This window comes from Chlorocebus sabaeus, chromosome 6 (genome assembly GCF_047675955.1).
Source record: "Chlorocebus sabaeus isolate Y175 chromosome 6, mChlSab1.0.hap1, whole genome shotgun sequence".
NCBI classification, from domain to species: Eukaryota; Metazoa; Chordata; class Mammalia; order Primates; family Cercopithecidae; genus Chlorocebus; species Chlorocebus sabaeus.
Window position 1 is genome coordinate 52538485 of NC_132909.1, and position 22516 is coordinate 52561000.

The 22516-nt window shown below is 51.4% G+C and overlaps 1 protein-coding gene across 3 annotated transcripts in view; it reads left to right on the forward strand.

Moving 5' to 3' along the window:
- Nucleotides 1-9728, forward strand: part of DNMT1 (DNA methyltransferase 1) — a 61687-nt gene extending 51959 nt beyond the window's left edge. For 2 of the 3 annotated variants that reach the window (XM_037992404.2, XM_037992401.2), the window contains exons 29-40: nt 55-247; nt 1102-1186; nt 1383-1511; nt 1961-2243; nt 2473-2614; nt 3676-3842; nt 4233-4410; nt 4972-5176; nt 6337-6503; nt 6775-6891; nt 8791-8881; nt 9373-9728. In XM_037992404.2, coding sequence (XP_037848332.1) covers nt 55-247; nt 1102-1186; nt 1383-1511; nt 1961-2243; nt 2473-2614; nt 3676-3842; nt 4233-4410; nt 4972-5176; nt 6337-6503; nt 6775-6891; nt 8791-8881; nt 9373-9407 — 1792 coding nt within the window. In that variant the 3' untranslated portion in view covers nt 9408-9728. The remainder of the gene's footprint in view (nt 1-54; nt 248-1101; nt 1187-1382; nt 1512-1960; nt 2244-2472; nt 2615-3675; nt 3843-4232; nt 4411-4971; nt 5177-6336; nt 6504-6774; nt 6892-8790; nt 8882-9372) is intronic. The other variant, XM_007995208.3, reaches the window with a different exon arrangement.
- The last annotated feature ends 12788 nt before the right edge of the window (nt 9729-22516 follow it).

Genomic DNA, 22516 nt, shown 5'->3' on the forward strand with positions numbered 1-22516 from the left:
CGGCATAAGCTCACCACAAAGGAGAGCTCCTAACGAGGCCTCTCCCACTCGCAGGCCTGAGAACACCCACAAGTCCACCCCGGCGAGCTACCACGCAGACATCAACCTGCTCTACTGGAGCGACGAGGAGGCTGTGGTGGACTTCAAGGCCGTGCAGGGCCGCTGCACCGTGGAGTATGGGGAGGACCTGCCCGAGTGCGTCCAGGTGTACTCCATGGGCGGCCCCAACCGCTTCTACTTCCTCGAGGTGGTGCCCCTGCTTGCTAGAGGGAAGGCTTCGGGGTCAAAGTTGTCCAGAAGGAATCTGATGTCGGGTTATGCACAAGGCGGCTTGGCTGCAGGGTTTCAGCTTTTGTAAGAAGTGGGTGGTTGGCTGACGTGAAGCTGTTCTGCAGGAGCTTTACGGGGGTCTGGGCAGGGTTCTCCGGAGCACAAGTTGTATGAGATTCAAGTAGTTCCGGAGTTTAACACTCCTGGTTTTTAAAAAGCGTGTCATTAGAGAACATAACATTTTAGTGTCTTGGTGCAAGACACCAAGGAGGCAGCCTTGAGGACCGTGAGGCAGCCTCCACCAGCCTGACTGGTGTCTTAGTATGAGTTGGAGAAGGTACCCCTGCTCCTGGGTCCCTTGGGCCAGGCACCCATGTCCAGGCCCAGCCCACATGCCCGTGCAGGAGGCCCTGGTTATGGAGAGGGCCCGCTAGTCAGCTGATCAAGCTCATGACTTGTAAATTGTTGGGGCTTGGCCTTTCCGTGTTGTTATCTTAAAACGATACATCCACGTTTTCCCAGGCTTGGATGAGGATAGCTCAATTGGACAGCAGATTCTGTATAGTACTTTTTCCTTTTCTAGAATGAGTACTCCCAAGTGCTTATAATAGGCATTTCAGTGTCAGCCAGATCAAATGTTAGTATTAATAAGATGGATTGTTTTAAGTTTCCATTGTAGCAAAGTCACACTACTCTTATTGGTGGCTAACTGACCATGCCCCACCGAGGGAGAAATTAAGTGGCTATGAAATTGCCTTCTTACTAGTCTGTGTTAGAGAGGGGGGACCAGTGCGCTTCTCTCCCAAACGATTGCAGTTCTTTCCTTTTCAGGCCTATAATGCGAAGAGTAAAAGCTTTGAAGATCCTCCCAACCATGCCCGTAGCCCTGGAAACAAAGGGAAGGGCAAGGGAAAAGGTACGTCATTGTATGAGTTTCTTTTCAAGTCATTCTTCTGTAACTTGGAGGCTGCCTGTGAATCCCTCAGTGTAAAACCACCTTTGGTGTTACCAACTCTGGGATAGCGAGGCTGCCTGAATTAACAAGGCGCTTGAGAGCAAGGTGGGACTTGGACTCTGAGGATCAGGTTTAGCCTCTGGCCTCTCTCCCCCAGGGAAGGGCAAGCCCAAGTCCCAAGCCTGTGAGCCTAGTGAGCCAGAGATGGAGATCAAGCTGCCCAAGCTGCGGACCCTGGATGTGTTTTCTGGCTGCGGGGGGTTGTCGGAGGGATTCCACCAAGCAGGTAAGTGCCCGTAGGCTCCATCTCCGAACACCTGGTGAGCCCAGACTGGGCAGGTGCTACCTGAAATGACTTCCAACCCCGGTCACCTTCCTGACTCAAGAATCTCCTTCCGAGGCCAGGCACAGTGGTGCATGCCTGTAATCCCAGCACTTTGGGAGGCCAAGGTGGGAGGATCACGAGGTCAGGAGTTCGAGACCATCCTGACCAACATGGTGAAACCCTGTCTCTAATAAGAATACAATAATTAGCCGGGCGTGGTGGCGGGCACCTGTAGTGTCCCAGCTTCTGGGGAGGCTGAGGTGGGAGAATCGCTTGAACCTGGGGGGCTTGCAGTGAGCCGAGATCGTGCCACTGCACTCCAGCCTGGGTGACAGAGCGAGAATCCATCTCAAAAAAAAAAAATCTCCTTCTGGGGAGTTGAAAGCATGGCTTCGTTCTTGATCCGCCAGGCATCTCTGACACGCTGTGGGCCATCGAGATGTGGGACCCCGCGGCCCAGGCGTTCCGACTGAACAACCCCGGCTCCACGGTGTTCACAGAGGACTGCAACATACTGCTGAAGCTGGTCATGGCCGGGGAGACCACTAACTCCCGCGGCCAGCGGCTGCCCCAGAAGGGAGACGTGGAGATGCTGTGCGGTGGGCCGCCCTGCCAGGGCTTCAGTGGCATGAACCGCTTCAACTCACGCACCTACTCCAAGTTCAAAAACTCGCTGGTGGTCTCCTTCCTCAGGTAAACAGGTAGAAGCCCCCACCGTGTTGACAGATGGCCTGGGGCTGTGCCACGTTTCAGCAGTGGTCATTTTCACCCTGCACTGAGGCTTCTGCCCGCTGGAAACTCACAGCTCAGCTTTCAGTAGGGAGAGACTTTGATAACATTCACGAGGGGCTTCTGGCACAGTGGGTCGTTTCTCCCCTCTGTCTGTGGAGGTGACTCCTGCAGTCTCTCCTGCCCCCTACAGTTACTGCGACTACTACCGGCCCCGGTTCTTCCTCCTGGAGAATGTCAGGAACTTTGTCTCCTTCAAGCGTTCCATGGTCCTGAAGCTCACCCTCCGCTGCCTGGTCCGCATGGGCTATCAGTGCACCTTCGGCGTGCTGCAGGTGGGCCCCGGGGCTGGGGCGGGCAGATGGATGTGGCCAGCACATGACCCGGCCAGCAGCCAACCGTCCCTTACTGAAAGCAGGGTTCAATGGCACAGGCCTGCCATCCAGGCGGCAGAGGCTGGCGTGGCGTCTGTCCCACTGGTGGGGTCAGGGGAGATGCATGCTCAGCCAGCCCCCAGCAAGTCCACCTCTAGCGTCTCTTGAGCTGTGTTCTCGAACATGCCTGGGAGGGTTGGCTACCAGGGGCTTCTCACCAGGTAGCTCCCGGTTCCTTTCCCTCGATGGGGAAGGGTGAGCACCACGGAGCACCACGGAGTGGCTGAGTCTGCAGGAGGGAGGGGAAGTGAGGTGTGCAGAGACATGTGTAGGCAGCTGCTGTTCGATCGGTTTAAAAGACAGTTTTGCTCTGGGTAACTGCGCATACAAACCCCCACAGATGGCCGAGGGTTGCACTCCAGGTGGCTGTGTCTGCAGGGACAGGGATGGACATGGTCTGTGGGGCCCAGGCCTTATCTGAAAAGCATCCCCCATCGTCTGTATCAGCTCAGCGATTGAGGGTATAACTAAAAATGAAGCAGCTATTCAGATGCTAGCACAGGATGTCTGCCTAAGTGGGCAAGCACTTGGCTACCCGGTCCCCTAGTTCAGCCTCAGGGTGACTCAGGCTCAGCAGGCAAGACTTGTCACAGCCACGTTCTCTGTCCTTGTAACCACAGCCATTAGGGAAGTGGCAGGGCTCCTGGTCTCCAGTGTTGTTCTCCCTGAGTGCTAGGACCTCGGGGCCCTTGCAGTGCTTTCAGAGCTGGCTGAACTTGCCCGCAAGGTTCGCTCCCACCTTCCCCAGTGGTTGTCCCCTGGGCTCAGCTGCTTTTGTTCTTTATCTGCTCCAACCTCCTCTGACCAGGAGCGTGCCTGCTGGGGTAACTGGGGATTCTGCAAGTGCACTCTGCATGGGCCAGCCGCTCCCAAGTCAGGCTGCTGATCCCAGGCCTGGGTCTGGCCAGTCCAGTTGAGAGTGTCCCACTGATGGTGGGGGTGTCTGTCCTTCTCCCCCACAGGCCGGTCAGTACGGCGTGGCCCAGACGCGGAGGCGGGCCATCATCCTGGCCGCAGCCCCTGGAGAGAAACTTCCGCTGTTCCCGGAGCCGCTGCACGTGTTTGCGCCCCGGGCCTGCCAGCTGAGTGTGGTGGTGGACGACAAGAAGTTCGTGAGCAACATAACCAGGTAGGTGGCCCCGGTCACTCCTCCACACACTGCCGAGCGGACCTCAGTAGCTCTTAGGGCCCGTGAGTGCTCCCTGGTGAGATTTAGGGAGGAGAGGATGGTACGGCATCCAGCCTGCCACACGGCGCTCTGCCACCCCCCTTCTCCAATTCTGACCCCGCGTCATCTGCTTCCCTAGTAGATAGTGCATGTAGAGCGGCTGGCCGCAGGCTTGGCTGTGGTTGTCCACAAAGTCCATGCTATAACCCATCCCCTCTTCCAGATGGCATCCAGGCACACTGCCACTCATGTGACCTCAGGCAGTGTGCTGTGACCTCTGGAGAAGGCCATGTGAGCAGGCAGGGGACAGCTGCTGCGTGCATGCCCAGAGGTGTCGACCTCCTGTTGCAGGTTGAGCTCAGGTCCTTTCCGGACCATCACGGTGCGAGACACAATGTCCGACCTGCCAGAGGTGCGGAATGGAGCTTCAGCACTGGAGATCTCCTACAACGGGGAGCCTCAGTCCTGGTTCCAGAGGCAGCTCCGGGGCACACAGTACCAGCCCATCCTCAGGGACCACATCTGTAAGGTAACAGCACCCTGACAGAGCAGCTCCCCCTGGAGGCCCAGTCTAGCAGCCTCATGGGAACAGTCAGAGCCTGCCCAAGGCTCGGGGGGACATGGAATCTGATCCCAGGCTCCTCTTCCTGAGTCCTCAGCCCTTGCGTGACCCCTGGTCTCTCTCCCATGGTCATGGGAAGTGTCAGAGCTCCTGCACTCCTGGACTCAGACTCGGTCTGGAATGGTGTCAAGCCACTGCCCACCCATCACTGCCTTCCCCCTCGTTGCCTCTTCCTGCATATTTTCCCAGGATGCCAAGACCAGCCCTTTCACCATCCCCTGGCACCACTCCCCTTCCCCCACCCTAAATACTCAGCTTAGATTCCCACGCTGTCCCACCCCTGCGCTGCTGCCTCAGGTCTCTGCTATGGCCTTGAGCCAAGTACAACATCCCTGACTGTCTCTTTCCCGATAGGCGTGAGTCCCAGGGGGCTTCCTGGTCACCATGGTGTTCCCAGCACCCAGCCCACCATGGATGCTTGGATGCTGCTTACACTAGGTGACAGCTGGGTCCCCCACACTCTTTCAGGACATGAGTGCATTGGTGGCCGCCCGCATGCGGCACATCCCCTTGGCCCCCGGCTCAGACTGGCGCGATCTGCCGAACATCGAGGTGCGGCTCTCGGACGGCACCATGGCCAGGAAGCTGCGGTATACCCACCATGACAGGAAGAACGGCCGTAGCAGCTCTGGGGCCCTCCGTGGGGTCTGCTCCTGCGTGGAAGGTGGGGCCTGTAGGTGGTGGTTCCCGATGGGCTGAGGGGAAGGAAGGCAGAGCCCTGGGGCTTTGACCTGTGAACCTGGAGGCCAGGGCAGGGCACAGACACACCAAGCCTGGGTGTCCCAGAGAAGGTAGCTGCTGACCATGTTAAGTAGTAAAAGCAGGCTGGGTTGGTGGCCACACCTGTAATCCCAGCACTTTGGGAAGCACTTTAAGGCGGGAGGATCGCTTGAGCCTGGGAGGTTGAGGCTGTAGAGAGCTGTGATTATGCCATTGCACTCCAGCCTGGGAGACAGAGTGAGACCCTGTCTCTAAAAAGAATGAATGAATGAATGAATGAATGAATGAATGAATGAATGAATAGATAAAATAAAATAATAAAATAAATAAAACAGGTCAGGCACAGTGGCTCAACCTCTGTAATCCCAGCACTTTGGGAGGCCGAGGCAGGCAGATCACTTGAGGTCAGGAGCTCGAGATCAGCCTGGCCAACATGGTGAAACCCCATCTTTACTAAAATTACACAAATTAGCTGAGCGTGGTATCACACGCCTGTAATCCCAGCTATTTGGGAGGCTGAGGCAGGAGAATCGCTTGAACCCCATAGGCAGAGGTTGCAGTGAGCCAAGATCATGCCATTGCACTCCAGCCTGGGCAACAGAGCCAGACTCTCTCTCAAAAAAATATATAGTAATAATAACAAAAACAGTGCCGGCCAGGTGCGGTGGCTCACGCTTGTAATCCCAGCACTTTGGGAGGCTGAGACGGGCGGATCACAAGGTCAGGAGATCGAGACCGTCCTGGCTAACACGGTGAAACCCCGTCTCTACTAAAAAATACAAAAAACTAGCCGGGCGAGGTGGCGGGCGCCTGTAGTCCCAGCTACTCCGGAGGCTGAGGCAGGAGAATGGCGTAAACCTGGGAGGCGGAGCTTGTAGTGAGCCGAGTTCGTGCCACTGCACTCCAGCCTGGGCGACAGAGCAAAGACTCCGTCTCAAAAAAAAAAAAAAAAACAGTGCCCAGAGAATGAGGATTGTTGGCTGCTCCACCCCAGGGGTCCCCTTGCACAGGAGGTGCCATCTCTGCCTCCCAAAGCTCTAAGAGCCACTGTCCCCCGTCCCAAGCCTATACCCCATCCCGTAACTGCAGCCTTATCACTGTCTTCTCTTCCAGCCGGCAAAGCCTGCGACCCCGCAGCCAGGCAGTTCAACACCCTCATCCCCTGGTGCCTGCCCCACACCGGGAACCGCCACAACCACTGGGCTGGCCTCTATGGAAGGCTCGAGTGGGACGGCTTCTTCAGCACAACCGTCACCAACCCCGAGCCCATGGGCAAGCAGGTAGGTGGGGAGGAGGTGTCCAAGGGCCTGTGTCAGGCCCTGTACTTGGAGGCCCAACTGGGTGGAGGTGTGGGCTTAGCCAGCTGGAGGACAGCACCCCAGGACCCCAGGCACCTGGCCTTCTCTGCCTCCTGCCCGCTCCATGTCCATGGGACAGGCTTGTAGGCCAAGGCCACGGCCAGACGCTGCTAGGTTGCCATTTCCCTCCCTGTCCCCCACGGTGACCTCGCCTGGGTGCTACTACCCTCACCCACTGCGCCTCTTACCCCAGGGCCGCGTGCTCCATCCCGAGCAGCACCGCGTGGTGAGCGTGCGGGAGTGCGCCCGCTCCCAGGGCTTCCCCGACACCTACCGGCTCTTCGGCAACATCCTGGACAAGCACCGGCAGGTCAGTGGGGTGGCGCCCACTGGGTCTGGACAGGAAGGAGGCTTCTGTGCCTGTCATTGGGTAGGACTGGGGCCAGCACAGTCACTTCCGAGAGGACACCTGTTGGCTGCCGGGTAGCCCCAGCACTCGCAGTAGGACGATGGCCCACAGGAGGGACAGGGCTGAGACATCCGAGTCAGGCTGTATCCCTACGCTGGTTCCTTACTGTTTGTCTTTGAGTCAGAGATTGAGCCAGAAGGACAGTCCGTCACACTAAGGGAGCAGGCTAAAACCCACGGTGGCGACAGCTCACTCGCTGTAGGTTCAAATGAACTAGCACCTTAATTCCTCCCTGCTTCTCAGGTGTCAGATTGACTTAACGAGTTAGTCTATGAGTTAGTCTTAGTTAAGTGTATTTTCATCAACACAGGGCACATGCATAGCTTAAAAACCAGTGTCCAGGGCCGGGCGCGGTGGCTCAAGCCTGTAATCCCAGCACTTTGGGAGGCCGAGACAGGCGGATCACGAGGTCAGGAGATCGAAACCATCCTGGCTAACACAGTGAAACCCCGTCTCTACTAAAAAATACAAAAAACTAGCCGGGCGAGGTGGCAGGCGCCTGTAGTCCCAGCTACTCGGGAGGCTGAGGCAGGAGAATGGCGTAAACCCGGGAGGCGGAGCTTGCAGTGAGCTGAGATCCAGCCACTACACTCCAGCCTGGGCGACAGAGCGAGACTCCGTCTCAAAAAAAAAAAAAAAAAAAAAAAAACAAAAACAAAAACAAAAACAGGCCGGGCGCGGTGGCTCACGCCTGTAATCCCAGCACTTTGGGAGGCCGAGGCGGGCGGATCACAAGGTCAGGAGATCGAGACCATGGTGAAACCCCGTCTCTACTAAAAAAAAAAAAAAAAAAAAAAAAAAAACCAGTGTCCAGGGTTCTTGTGAAAACCATGTTTCGCCCCTCCCGCCGAATCTGGGTCTCAGGAAGCAGCCCCCGTATTTTTTTTTTTTTTTTTTTTTTTTTTTTTTAAGATGAAGCTTTGCTCTTTCACCCATGCTGGAGTGAAGTGGCGTGATCTCAGCTCACCACAACCTACACCACCCTGGTTTCAAGTGATTCTCCTGCCTCAGACTCCCGAGTAGCTGGGATTATAGTTGTGTGCCAACGCACCGGGCTAATTTTTGTATTTTTAGTAGAGACGGGGTTTCACCATGTTGGCCAGGCTGGTCCCGAACTCTTGACCTCAGGTGATCCGCCTGCCTCGGCCTCCCAAAGTGCTGGGATTATAGGCATGCGCCTCCGCGCTGGCCAGGGAAGCAGCCACTCTTAGCTGGCGAAACGTGTCTAGGTAGCCCATTTGTCTTTTTTTTTTTTTCCTGAGACAGTCTCACTCTGTCGCCCAGGCTGGAGTGCAGTGACATCATCTCTGCTCACTGCAACCTCCACCTCCCGGGTTCAAGGGATTCTGCTGTCTCAACCTCCCGAGTAGCTGGGGTTCCAGACATGTGCCACCATGCTCGGCTAGTTTTTGTACTTTTAGTAGACGAGGTTTTGCCATGTTGGCCAGGCTGGTCTTGAACTCCTGGCCTCAACTAATCCACCTGCCTTGGCTTCCCAAAGTGCTGGGATTACAGACGTGAGCCACCGCGCCCAGCCCCATGTGTCTTTGTCTCAAGTCTTTCTGAAGCTCTTCAAAGGCCCAGTGAACTATGGCTGTGGGGTGGGACGATGGGCCAGTTGGAGGATCCGAGGACCTTGTGCTGGAAGGGCTTTGGGCCCATGTGAGCAGGACCAAAACCCCTCCCCAAGGGGCGCAATGCCCAGGGTGTCCTCCGTCTGAGCAGGGGCGGCAATACACCTGACCCTGGGCCTCGGGCCTGGCCATCCACATCAGGCATTGCCCTTCTCCCCTCCCGCAGGTGGGCAACGCTGTGCCGCCGCCCCTGGCCAAAGCCATTGGCTTGGAGATCAAGCTCTGTATGTTGGCCAAAGCCCGAGAGAGTGCCTCAGGTATGGTGGGGTGGGCCGGGCTTCCTCTGGGGCCTGAGCGCCCTCTGGGGGTACATGCAGGGGCAGCTGCCGGCCATCGCTCTGGACTCTGGGCCTCATGTGGGTCACCCATCTTTCTGAAGGGGCTGCTGTGAGGATTGAGTTGCACGTGTCAAGTGCTTAGAGCAGGCGCGCTGCACACAGCAGACTTTTGGTCAGGTTGGCTGCTGGACTGGCCCTGGGGCCATTTCCCTCACTCCTGTTCAGTGAGTCTGGCTCAGCAGGCACCTGCCTCAGCTGTTCACTCGAGCCTCTGGGTCTAGAACCCCCTGGGACCTTTTGAGGAGTGTTCAGTCTCCATGAATGTTCCTTTAGCACTCTGCCGCTTACTGGGTCAGCTGTTACATCAGTACGTTAACATTTCCTGATGGTCCGTGTCTGGTACGCACCCATCATGTAGTGTGATACCGTGCGTGTTCCCCAGAGTGACTTTTCCTTTTATTTCCCTTCAGCTAAAATAAAGGAGGAGGAAGCTGCTAAGGACTAGTTCTGCCCTCCCGTCACCCCTGTTTCTGGCACCAGGAATCCCCAACATGCACTGATGTTGTGTTTTTAACATGTCAATCTGTCCGTTCACATGTGTGGTACATGGTGTTTGTGGCCTTGGCTGACATGAAGCTGTTGTGTGAGGTTCGCTTATCAACTAATGATTTAGTGATCAAATTGTGCAGTACTTTGTGCATTCTGGATTTTAAAAGTTTTTTATTATGCATTATATCAAATCTACCACTGTATGAGTGGAAATTAAGACTTTATGTAGTTTTTATATGTTGTAATATTTCTTCAAATAAATCTCTCCTATAAACCACCCTGGGTGGGGACTCGTGATTTGCACGGGGCTTCTGGCTGAGGCCAGACAGGAACAAGCTCCTCCACACTGAAGGCGACCCACATGGAGTTTGAAGCTAGCACATGTTTGAAGCTAGACACTCCGTGTGTCTGTTCAGAACTGAGTCACATGTGTTGATCCCCATGACATGCAAATGGAACTTGCTAGTATAGCTTCCAGGAAAGCCTTTTAAAGGAAGTCTTGGCTAGCCTTCCCCATGGCTGGTAGCCCTTCTTTGGTCTGGAGTAGGTTGTGATGCCTGGCAGTAGAGCAGCCATCCTGTGACCATGAGGCAGAGCTCTGTGCAGTGACTGGTGGAACAAGGAGAGAGAAGTTGCCACCGAGCTGCCCTTGGAGCTCCAGCCTCCCTATCCCAAAGAAAAATCCCTTCTTTAGTTGGGTTTTTTTCTTTGCAAAGGTTTTTTTTTGTTTTTTTTTTTGTTTTTTTTTTTTTTGAGACAGGGTCTTGCTCTGTTGCTCAGATTGTAGTGTAGTGGGGCAGTCTTGGTTCAGCGTAACCTCTGCCTCCTGGATTCAAGAAATTGTCTTGCCTCAGCCTCCCGAGTAGCTGGGATTGCAGCCGCCCATCACCACGCCCAGCTAATTTTTGTACTTTTAGTAGAGATGATGTTTCACCATGTTGGCCAGGCTGGTCTTGAAATCCTGATATGATCCGCCCACCTGGGCCTCCTAAAGTGCTGTGTTACAGGTGTGACCCACTGCACCCAGCCTCCCATTAGCTTTGTTTTTTTTTTGGAGACAGTCTCGCTCTGTCGCCCAGGCTGGAGTGCAGTGGCACGATCTTGGCTCACTGCAAGCTCCGCCTCCTGGGTTCACACCATTCTCCTGCCTCAGCCTCCCGAGTAGCTGGGACTACAGGCGCCCGCCACCACGCCCGGCTAATTTTTTTGTATTTTCAGTAGAGATGGGGTTTCACCGTGTTAGCCAGGATGGTCTTGATCTCCTGACCTCGTGATCCACCAGCCTCGGCTTCCCAAAGTGCTGGGATTACAGGCGTGAGCCACCGCGCCTGGCAGCTTTTTTTTTTTTTTGAGACAGTTTCGTTCTTGTTACCTAGGCTGGAGTGCAGTGGCACGATCTCTGCTCACTGCAACCTCCGCCTCCCGGGTTCATGATTCTCCTGCCTCAGCCTCCCAAGTAGCTGGGGTTACAGGCGTGCGCCACCACACCCAGCTAGTTTTATATTTTTGGTAGAGATAGGGTTTCTCCATGTTGGTCAGGGTGATCTCAAACTCCCAAAGTGCTGGGATTGTAGGTGTGAGCCACCATGCCTGGCCAGCATTTTTTAATAGTGACATAACACTTCTGTGTGTCCAGTGGCCACTGGATGTACCCCTTCTCTGTGGTGGCCACATGACCGTCTTTGCTGGGAGATCCCTGGGCGTTTGGGATGACTGCCCCTGCTCAGTCATCCTGGCTCATGTCTGTGCCATACAGAGACCTCCCAGTTTTAGGAAGTCAATTTATTTATATTTGTCACTCTTAGTTTTTTGTACTGTTTTATTTTTATTTTTATTTTTTTTATTTTATTTTTTTTTTTTTGAGACGGAGTCTCGCTCTGTCGCCCAGGCTGGAGTGCAGTGGCGCAATCTCGGCTCACTGCAAGCTCCGCCTCCCGGGTTCATGCCATTCTCCTGCCTCAGCCTTCCGAGTAGCTGGGACTACAGGCGCCCGCCACTGCGCCCGGCTAATTTTTTCTATTTTTAGTAGAGACGGGGTTTCACCATGGTCTCGATCTCCTGACCTTGTGATCCGCCCGCCTCGGCCTCCCAAAGTGCTGGGATTACAGGCGTGAGCCACCGCGCCCGGCCTGTACTGTTTTATTTTTGAGTGATGGATTCTCACTCTGTCGCCCAGGCTGGAGTGCAGTGGCACAATCTCGGCTCACTGCAACCTCCACCTCCTGGGTTTAACCCTCCTTCCTCAGCCTCCCAAGTAGCGGGGATTGAGTAGCTGGGGTTACAGGCACCTGCCACCACATCCGACTAATTTTTGTTAATTTAGTAGAGACAGGGTTTTGCCATGTTGGCCAGGCTAGTCTCGAACTCCTGACCTCAAGTGATCCTCCCGCCTTGGCCTCCCAAAGTGCTGGCATTACAAGCATAAGCCACCACACCCGGCCTTTGTAGCCTATTTAGAAATGCCTTCCCTCCCTCCACCAAGAGATCTTAAACATGTATCTTCTTCCACATTTCTGACATTCCCATTTTAACACATGAATCACTTTTGTAAGGACTAAAAATGGGAATCTCAGCTTATTTTTTGAATAAGACTGATAGCAAATGCACACAGCAAAGTACAACAGCTCAGCCTGACATATGGTAAAGTTCCCCCATCCAAGATTTTTTTTAATATACTTTCTGCTGCTATTTTGAGCTGAAAAAAAAATCATTTTAAAGTATATAATGAGTATAATGAGTTTTCTTTTTCTGGATTCCGAGGCACCTTGAGCAAGACAACCGAATCCTTGTTTTCTCACAAGGTCACACTATGCATTTTGCCCATGTACCTATGATCTTTTCTTTTCTATTTTTTTGAGACAGGATCTCGGTCTGTCACCCAGGCTGGAGTGCAGTGGCCTGATCTCGGCGCATGGCAACCTCCACCTCCTGGGTTCAAGTGATCCCCTGCTTCCATGTAACTGGGACTACAGGAGTATATCATCACATGTGGCTAATTTTTTGTTTGTTTTTTTAAGATGGAGTTTCACTCTTGTTGCCCAGGCTGGAGTGCAATGGCACAATCTCAGCTCACTGCAGCCTCTACCTCCCGGGTTCATGGATCCTCCTGCCCCAGCCTCCCAAGTAGCTGGGATTAAAGGCATGTGCCCAGCTAATTTTTGTATTTTTGGTAGAGACAGGGTTTCACCATGTTGCCCATGACCTCAAGTGATCTCAAGTGATCAGCCCACCTCAGCCTCCCGAAGTGTCAGGATTACAGGCGTGAGCCATCACACCAGGCCTAATTTTTGCTTTTGTAGAGATGCAGTCTCACTATATTCCCCAGGCTAGTCTCAAACTCCTGACCTCAAGCGATCCTCCCGCTTGGCCTCCTAAAGTGCTAGATTACAGGTATGTGCCACCATACCCAGCCAAGTGTCTTTTTTTTTTTTTTTTAATGAGATGGAGTTTTGGTCTTGTTGCCCAGGCTGGAATGCAATGGCATGATCTTGGCTCACTGCAACCTCTGCCTCCTGGGTTCAAGTGATTCTCCTGCCTCAGCCTCCCGAGTAGCTGAGATTACAAGCGCCTACCACCACGCCCAGCTAATTTTCATATTTTAGTAGAGACGGGGTTTCACCATGTTGGCCAGGCTGGTCTTGAACCCCTGACCTCAGGTGATCCACCCACTTTGGCCTCTAAAAGTGCTGGGATTACAGGCGTGAGCCACCGCGCCCTATGATAGTGTCTATTAAGACTGCCTTTACAAAACTTAGTGGGACATGGTGGCACATGCCTGTAGCCCCAGTTACTCAGGAGAATGAAGCAGGAGAATCGCTTGAGCCCAGGAGGTGGAGTTTGCAGTAGCAATCTCGGCTTACTGCAACCGAGATTGTGCCATTGCACTCCAGCCTGGGTAACACAGCGAGACCCTGTCTCAAAAATAAACTGCTTTGGGCCAGGTGCGGTGGCTCACGCCTGTAATTCCAGCACTTTGGGAGGCCCAGGCAGGTGGATCACCTGAGGTCAGGAGTTCAAGACCACCCTGGCCAATAGGGTGAAACCCCATCTCTAGTATAGATACAAAAATCAACTAGGCGTGGTGGTACATGCCTGTAATCCCAGCTACTCGGGAGATTGAGGCAGAATCGCTTGAACCTGGGAGGCGGTGGCTGCAGTGAGCCACGATCATGCCACTACACTCTAGCCTGGGCGACAAAGTGAGACCGTCTCAAAAACAAAACAAAACAAAACTGTCTCGCACCTCGAAGGTTGTCTTACCTAGGAATCTCGCTTGTTCCTCTATTTTTGAAAATTGGAGTAGAATATGAAATACGCAAGTCCTAAATGTTCAGCTTAAATTTCGAGAAGCGAATATAGCACTGTAGACTACGTCCTTATTGAGATAGAGACTATCTCTGTCACCTCAGGTCACCTCGTGCCTCTTCCCACTTGGTCTTCCCCCTCCCGGTCCCTGGGCAGCCTCCCATCCAGTTTTGTCTCCATAGATGACATTTGCCTGTTCAGGCCAGCATGAGCTCTTGTGTTTAGGATCTTTCAGCATAAATGCCTTTAGGATTTATCCATGCCATTAATATGTGTATCAGTTTTGTCCTTTTTAATATATATATATTTTAGAGGCGGGATCTTGCTTTGTTGCCCAGGCTGGAGTGCAGTGATGCTCTACTGCAGCCTTGATCTCCTGGGCTCAAGTGATCCTCCTGCCTCAGCCTCCTGAGTAGCTGGAACTATAGGCGCATGCCACCATGCCCAGCTAAGTTTTACATTTTTTTTTGTGGAGATGGGGTCTCACTGTGTTGCTCAGGGTGATCTAAAACTCCTGGCCTCACGTGATCCTCCCACCTCATCTTCTGCAGTAGCTGGGACCACAGGTATGTGCCGCCACACCCAGCTAATTATTATTTATTTATTTATTTTATTTATTTATTTTTGAGACAGAGTCTCACTCTGTCTCCAGGCTGGAGTGCAGTGGTGCGATCTTGGCTCACTGCAACCTCTGCCTCCTGGGTTCAAGCTATTCTCATGCCTCAGCCTCCCGAGTAGCTGGGATTACAGGACCGCCACCAGGCCCGGCTAATTTTTATGTTTTTAGTAGAAACGGGGTTTCCCCATGTTGGCCAGGCTGGTCTCGATCTCCTGGTCTCAAGTGATCTGCCTGCCTTGGCCTTCCAAAGTGCTTGGATTACAGACACGAGCTACCATGCCCGGCAGCTAATTTTTATGTTTTTTGTAGAGACAGGGTCTTGCTTTGTTGCCCAGGCTGGTCTCACACTCCTGGGCTCAAGCGATCTGCCTGCCTTGGCGTCCCCAAATGCTGGGATTATAGGCATTAGCCACTGTGCCTGGACAAGAATATAATATATTAACTATATTCACTATGTTATACAATAAATATCTTAGAATGCCTTTATTTGAACTTTTTTTCTTTATATTGTTTGGAAACAACTACAGTCTCAAGAGCAGTAGATTGAATTGTGATGCAGGTCAGCCCTCCATATCCAAGGATTCCACCTCTGCCATTCAACCAACCACGGATTTAAAATATCCAGAAAAAGTCCATAAAGTTCCAAAAAGCAAAACTTGTATTTGCCGCTCATGAAGTGCTACGTGGAATCCATAAGAAGAAAGCAATGTGTAGACATTATGTCAGGTATTACAAGTAATCTAGAGATGATATAAAGTACATAAGAGAGGCTGGGTGCAGTGGCTCACGCCTGTAATCCCAGCACTTTGGGAGGCCAAGGCAGGAGGAACACTGGAGGCCAGGAGTTCAAGACCAGCCTGGCCAACATGGCGAAACACCCTCTCTACAAAAAATACAAAAATGTGCTGAGCATGGTGGCACACACCTGTAGTCCCAGCTACTCCAGAGGCTGCAATGGGAGGATCACTTGAGCCCAGCAGGTGGAGGTTGCATTGAACTGAGATTGCGCTAGCCTGGGTGACAAAGCAAGACTCCGTCAAAAAGTAATGTACACAGGGGAATGTGTGTAGTGTATATGCAAATACTATGCCATTTTATTTTACTTTATTTTATATTTGAGACAGAGTCTCACTCTGTCGCCCAGGCTGGAGTGCAGTAGCACAATTTTGGCTCACTGCAACCTCTGCTTCCCAGGGTCAAGTGATTCTTCTGCCTCAGCCTCCCAAGTAACTGAGATTACAGGCATGCGCCACCACACCCGGCTAATTTTTTTGTATTTTTAGTAGAGACGGGGTTTCACCATGTTGGTCAGGCTGGTCTTGAACTCCTGGCCTCAAATGATCTACCTGTCTTGGCCTCCCAAAGTGCTGGAACTACAGGTGTGAGCCACCACGCCCAGCCTGTGCTATTTTCTATCAGGGATTTGAGCACATTCTGATTTTGGTACCACATGGGATCCTGGAACCAATCCCCTGGGGATACTGAGAGATGGCTGGACGTAGATTTGTATACATATGTGTATCCACATATAGTCTACTTTTCTAGGAGTTGAATGACTGGGTTGAAACTTTAGAACTGGCACATCTGCTAAAAATCGAGCAGGTGTTTTATAGGGATTGCATTAACTTTGCAGACTTCTGGAAGAATTGACATGTTAATGACAAGCCTGCCTTCCTTTTTTTTTTTTTGAGACGGAATCTCGCTCTGTCGCCCAGGTTGGAGTGCAGTGGCGTGATCTCCGCTCACTGTAAGCTCCGCCGCCTCCCAGGTTCATGCCATTCTCCTGCCTCAGCCTCCCTAGAAGCTGGGACTACAGGCGCCCGCCACCACGCCTGGCTAATTTTTTTGTATTTTTAGTAGACAGGGTTTCACCGTGTTCGCCAGAATGGTCTCGATCTCCTGACCTCGTGATCCGCCCGCCTTGGCCTCCCAAAGTGCTGGGATTACAGGCGTTAGCCACCAAGCCCGGCCAAGCTTTCCTTTCTAAGAACAGGGTTTGTCCTGTTTGTTCAGGAATTCCTTTGTGTTCACAGTTTTTCATCCAGATCTTGCAGACTTCATAACTGGATTCCTAAGTATTTAGTCCCTTCATTACTAATATAAATGGGGATGTTTTCTTGTTTTCTAAACTGTGGCCCTTTGCCTATGGAGAGATGCTCCATTTGTATTGGCTGTGATTTTATAAATTGGTTTTTGAACCTAACCAACTTGTTGAATTCCTTTTTTTTTTTGGAGATGGAGTCTCGCTCTGTCACCCAGTACAGTGGCATGATCTCTGCTCACTGCAACCTCCACCTTCAGGTTCAAGGGATTCTCCTGCCTCAGCCTTCTGAGTAGCTGGGATTACAGGCATAGGCCATCACGCCCAGCTAATTTTTGTATTTTTAGTAGAGAAGCGGTTTCACCATGTTGGCCAGGCTGGTCTCCAACTCCTGACCTCAGGTGATCCGCCCACCTCAGCCTCCCAAAGTGCTGGGATTACAGGCGTGAGCCATCACACCTGGCCTGAATTTCCTTGTTTTTAATCCCACTTTTTCAGTTGTCACAGTCTGAGGTATACAATCCTTTACTAAAAAAAACAACATGAGGATGTACTTTGGTGTAAGAATTGGAAGCCATTGTCTTGTCTTTTGAGAGACAGGGTCTTATTCTTTCACCCAGACTGGACTGCAGTGATGCGATCATAGCTCACTGCAGCCTCGAACTCCTTTGCTCCACAGATCCTCCCTGCTCAATCTCTGGAGTAGCTGGGACTACAGGTATGTACCACTATGCCTAACTCATTTTTATTTTTATTTTTAGTAAAGATAAGTTCTTGCCATGTTGCCCAGGCTGGTCTCAAACTCCTGGGCTCCAATGATCTTGCCTCCTCAGCCTCCCAAAGTACTGGGATTACAAGTGTAAGCCACTGTGCCTGGCTTCTTTTTTTTTTTTTTTTTTTTTTCCTTTTAATGTATTATTATTTTTTGTAAAGATGGGGTCTCGCTGTGTTGCCCAGGCTGGTCTCCAGTGATTTCAATTCTTGTAAGTATAAAGCAGATGTGGAAGCACTGGGTCATTTGATAGTTCTATTTTTAATTTTTTGAGGAACCACCATACCATAGTTCATAGTGGAAGGCTGTTGTATTTTAATGAAATAAACATGTAAGGCACTGCTGACGTGCCCATCTACTTCCCTAGAAAAACCACAGTAAGGACATTGCCATGTCTCCTTTCTGCCCCTATTTTTTGACTGTTACCACATCTGCATGTCCCATCAATTTAGTATTTCCTTCTTTTTATTTCTATTTACTTTTTTTTTTTTTTTTTTTTGAGATGGAGTCTGTCACCCAGGCTGGAGTGCAGTGGTGCAATCTTGGTTCATTGCAACCTCTGCCTCCTGGGTTCAAGTGATTCTCCTGCCTCAGCCTCCTGAGTAACAGGCATGCACCACCACACCCAGCTGATTTTTTTTTTTTTTTTTTTTGAAGCAGAGTTACCTTCTTATTGCCCAGGCTGGAGTGCAATGGCAGGATCTCAGCTCACCATGTTGGCCAGGCTGGTCTCCAACTCCTGGCCATACCCAACTGATTTTTGTATTTTTAGTAGAGATGGGGTTTCATCATGTTGGCCAGGCTTGTCTCGAACTCTTGACCTCAAGTGATCCTCCCACTTCGGCCTTCCAAAGTGCTGGGATTACAGATGTGAGCCACCGCACGTGGCCTATTTTTATTTCTTTTTAGAAAGAGTCTTGGCCAGGCACGGCAGCTCACGCCTATAATCCCAGCACTTTGGGAGGCCAAGGCAGGCAGATCACCTGAGTTTGGAGTTCAAGACTAGCCTGGCCAACATGGAGAAACCCTGTCTCTACTAAAAATACAAAATTAGATGGGCATGGTGGAGCATGCCTGTAATCCCAGCTACTAGGGAAGCTGAGGCAGAATAGCTTAAACCCAGGAGGTGGAGGTTGTGGTGAGCCGAGATCATGCCATTGCACTCCAGCCTGGACAACAAGAGCAAAACTCCATCTCCAAAAAAAAAAAAAAGAAGGAGTCTCTCTCCATCACCCAGGCTGGAGGACGTGGTACGATGTCGGTTCACGGCAACCTCCGCCTCCCGGGTTCAAGGGATTGTCATGCCTCAGCCTCCCGAGTAGCTGGGATTACAGATGCCTGCCACCACACCTGGCTAATTTTTTTTTTTTTTTTTTTTTTTGAGGCAGAGTCTCTCTCTGTCGCCCAGGCTGGAGTGCAGTGACCGGATCTCAGCTCACTGTAAGCTCCGCCTCCCGGGTTTACGCCATTCTCCTGCCTCAGCCTCCCGAGTAGCTGGGACTACAGGCGCCCGCCACCTCGCCCGGCTAATTTTTTGTATTTTTTAGTAGAGACGGGGTTTCACCGTGTTAGCCAGGATGGTCTCGATCTCCTAACCTCGTGATCCGCCCGTCTCGGCCTCCCAAAGTGCTGGGATTACAGGCTTGAGCCACCGCGCCTGGCCTAATTTTTGTATTTTTAGTAGACATGGGGTTTCGCTATGTTGGCCAGGCTGGTCTCGAACTCCTGACCTCAGGGGATCCGCCTGTCTGGGTCTCCCAACGTGCTGGGATTACAGACGTGATCCACTGCGCCCAGCAGAAATAGGGCCTTTAGAGAGAAAATTAAGGCCAGGCGCGGTGGCTCACGCCTGTAATCCCAGCATGTTGGGAGGCCGAGGCAGGCAGATCATGAGGTCAGGAGTTCAAGACCAGCCTTGCCAACTTGGTGAAACCCTGTCTCTACTAGAAATACAAACATTAGCCGGGTGTGGTGGCACATGCCTGTAGTCCCAGCTACTCGGGAGGCTGAGGCAGGAGAATCACTGGAACCCAGGAGGTGGAGGTTGCCATTAGCTGAGATTGCACCACTGCACTCCAGCCTGGGCTACAGAGTAAGACTTCACCTTAAAAAAACAATTAAAAAAAAAAAAGAATTAAGTTTAAATGAGGTCATTAGGGTGGGCCCTAATCCAATAAGACTGATGTCCTTAGTAAGAAGAGATTGGGACATAGATACACACAGAGGAGGCCATGTGAGGACAGACGGAGAAGGTGCCACCACCTCAGAAGAAACCAACCCTGCTGACACTGTGATCTTGGACTTCCAGCCTCCAGAATTGAGAAAATAAATGTGTGCTGTTTAAGCCCCCCAGTCTGTGGTATTTCGTCGTGGCAATATGAGAGAAAGTAACTAATGTTAAGCTGGGTTTGCTCATTTCTGTTTTCTGGCATAATTTCACAAAGCCCCGACTCTGGGACATGTCTGTACAGCTCTACAGAATGAGGCTTTGAAGACAAAACAGTATAGAGCACAGGGCACCCCATGTCTCTTGCCCGAATCACTATATTCCTTAAGTGAGTCTGGGCACAGTGGCTCATGCCTGTGATCCCAGCATTTTGGGAGACTAGGGCAAGAGTATCACCTTAGCCTGGGGAGGTTGAGGCTGCAGCGAGCTGTGATCGCGCCACTGCACTCCAGCCTGGGTGATAGAGCAAGACCCTGTCCCAAAAAAAAAAAAGAAAAAAAAAAAAGGTGTGCCGGGCACGGTGGCTCACGCCTGTAATCCCAGCACTTTGGGAGGCTGAGGCGGGTGGATCACCTGAAGTCAGGAGTTCGAGACCAGCCTGACCAATATGGAGAAACCCCGTCTCTACTAAAAACACAAAATTAGCTGGGCATGGTGGCGCATGACTGTAATCCCAGCTACTCGGGAGGCTGAGGTGGGAGAATTGCTTGAACCCCGGAGGCAGAGGTTGCAGTGAGCTAAGATTGCGCCACTGCACTCCAGCCTGGGTGACAGAGCAAGACTCCATCCCTGGGAAAAAAAAAAAAAAGGACCTAGCCTAAGCCTTTTCCTACATATAAAATAACATCTAATGGGGTTAGGGTATTACGCTTCTGTAATCTATAACCAGATGTACTCTTGTACCCAGACCTTGATGTGGCCGGGCGTGATGGCTCACACCTGCCTAATCCCAGCACTTTGCTCATTGCAGCCTCCACCTCCCGGGCTCCAGGGATTCTCCTGCCTCAGCCTCCTGAGTAGCTGGGATTACAGACACATGCCATCATGCTCAGTTAATTTTTGTATTTTTATTAGAGATGGGTTTTCACCATGTTTGCCAGGCTAGTCTTGAACTCCTGACCTCAGGGCATCTGTCCGCCTTGGCCTCCCAAAGTGCTGGGATTACAGACGTGAGCCACTGTGCTCAGCCTCTTTCTTTTTCAGAGACAGGGTTTTTGCTCTGTCACCCAGGCCAGAGTGTAATGGTACAATCATAGCTCACTGCAGCCTTACCTCCTGGGCTCAGGCAATCCTCCCACCTCAGCCTCCCAGGTAGCTGGGACTACAGGCGTACATTACCACACCCAGCAATTTTTTGTGTGTAGTGATGGGGTCTCAATGACGTTGCCTCGTCTGGTCTTGAATTCCTGGGCTCAAGAAACTCTTCTGCCTTGGCCTCCCAAAGTGCTGGGATTATAGGCATGAACCACAGTGCCCAGCCAAGAAATATATTTATATGTTACATCTCACATATATTACATAAATGCATATTATATATTAATTCATGTCCAAAAATAATCTTTCCTTTCTTGGTGCCTTCTTTCCAAAGCATTCCTCATTAACAGGTTCTGATTCTTTCTTTCCAGGAAATGATTTGCATATATCTGCATATCTATGTGCTATTAAAGATGTACACAAATTGGTTCCTACAATATATGCCATTTTATATATTGCTTCCTCTTTTTTTTTTTTTTTTGAGATGAAGTCTCACTGTGTCGCCCAGGCTGGAGTGCAATGGTGATTCTCCTGCCTCAGCCTCCCGAGTAGCTGGGATTACAGGCACCCACCACCACGGCCAGATATATATATATATTTTGTGTGTGTTTTTTTTTTTTTTTTTTTTTTTTTTTTGAGACGGAGTCTTGCTCTGTCGCCCGGGCTGGAGTGCAGTGGCCGGATCTCAGCTCACTGCAAGCTCCGCCTCCTGGGTTTACGCCATTCTCCTGCCTCAGCCTCCCGAGTAGCTGGGACTACAGGTGCCCGCCACCTCGCCCAGCTAGTTTTTTGTGTTTTTTTTAGTAGAGACGGGGTTTCACCGTGTTAGCCAGGATGGTCTCGATCTCCTGACCTCGTGATCCGCCCATCTCGGCCTCCCAAAGTGCTGGGATTACAGGCTTGAGCCACCGCGCCCGGCCTATTTTTTGTGTTTTTAGTAGAGACGGCATCTCACCATGTTGGCCAGGGGCTGGTCTTGAACTCCTGACCTCCAGTGATCCACCCGCCTTGGCCTCCCAAAGTGTTGGGATTACAGGAGTGAGCCACTGCGCGCGGTCTTTGCTTCCTCTTTTTATCCTGAAGTTTGTTTTTTACATGAGCACAAGTGTATCTACCTCCTTAAAGATCAAATAGCAATTTATAGATTACAGTATAGCATAACTTCATCTATGTAACTAGTCCGTATGGATGGTGGACGAGTGTTTCCAGTTTTTGCTATCATAAACAATACTGCACAGACATTTTACTCACATCTTTGCATATATTTACAAGTTTATTCGCAGCAGGAATTATTAGCTGGTTCAAAGGAAAATTCATACGTGCTTTTTTTTTTCTTTTTTTTGAGACAGAGTCTTGCTCTGTGGAGTGCAGTGGGGCAATCTTGGCTTACTGCAACCTCTGTCTCCCAGGTTCAAGTGATCCTTCTGACTCAGACTCCCAAGTAGTTGGGATCACAGGCGCCCGCCACCACCATGCCCAGTGAATTTTTGTATTTTTAGTATAGATGAGGTTTCACCATGCTTTCCAGGCTGGTCTCAAACTCCTGACCTCAGGTGATCCACCCACCTCAGCCTCCCGAAGTGCTGGGATTACAGGCGTGAGCCACCGCGCCTGGCCTGTTTCCCTATAACATCTTTACTACCACTGGGTGATATTGAATTTTTAAAGCTTTGCCCAATCTGCTAGGTTGTTTGGATTTTGTGTTGCTCAGAGTACATTTGAGTAAGCTTGTACAAATGTTTATCAGCCCTTTGGACCAGCTTCATATTTTCACCAATATACATAGCCAGGACACCCTCCTGAAAAACCGCCGCAAACCGCAGCGGCGCACCTCTCTTTCCTGCCTC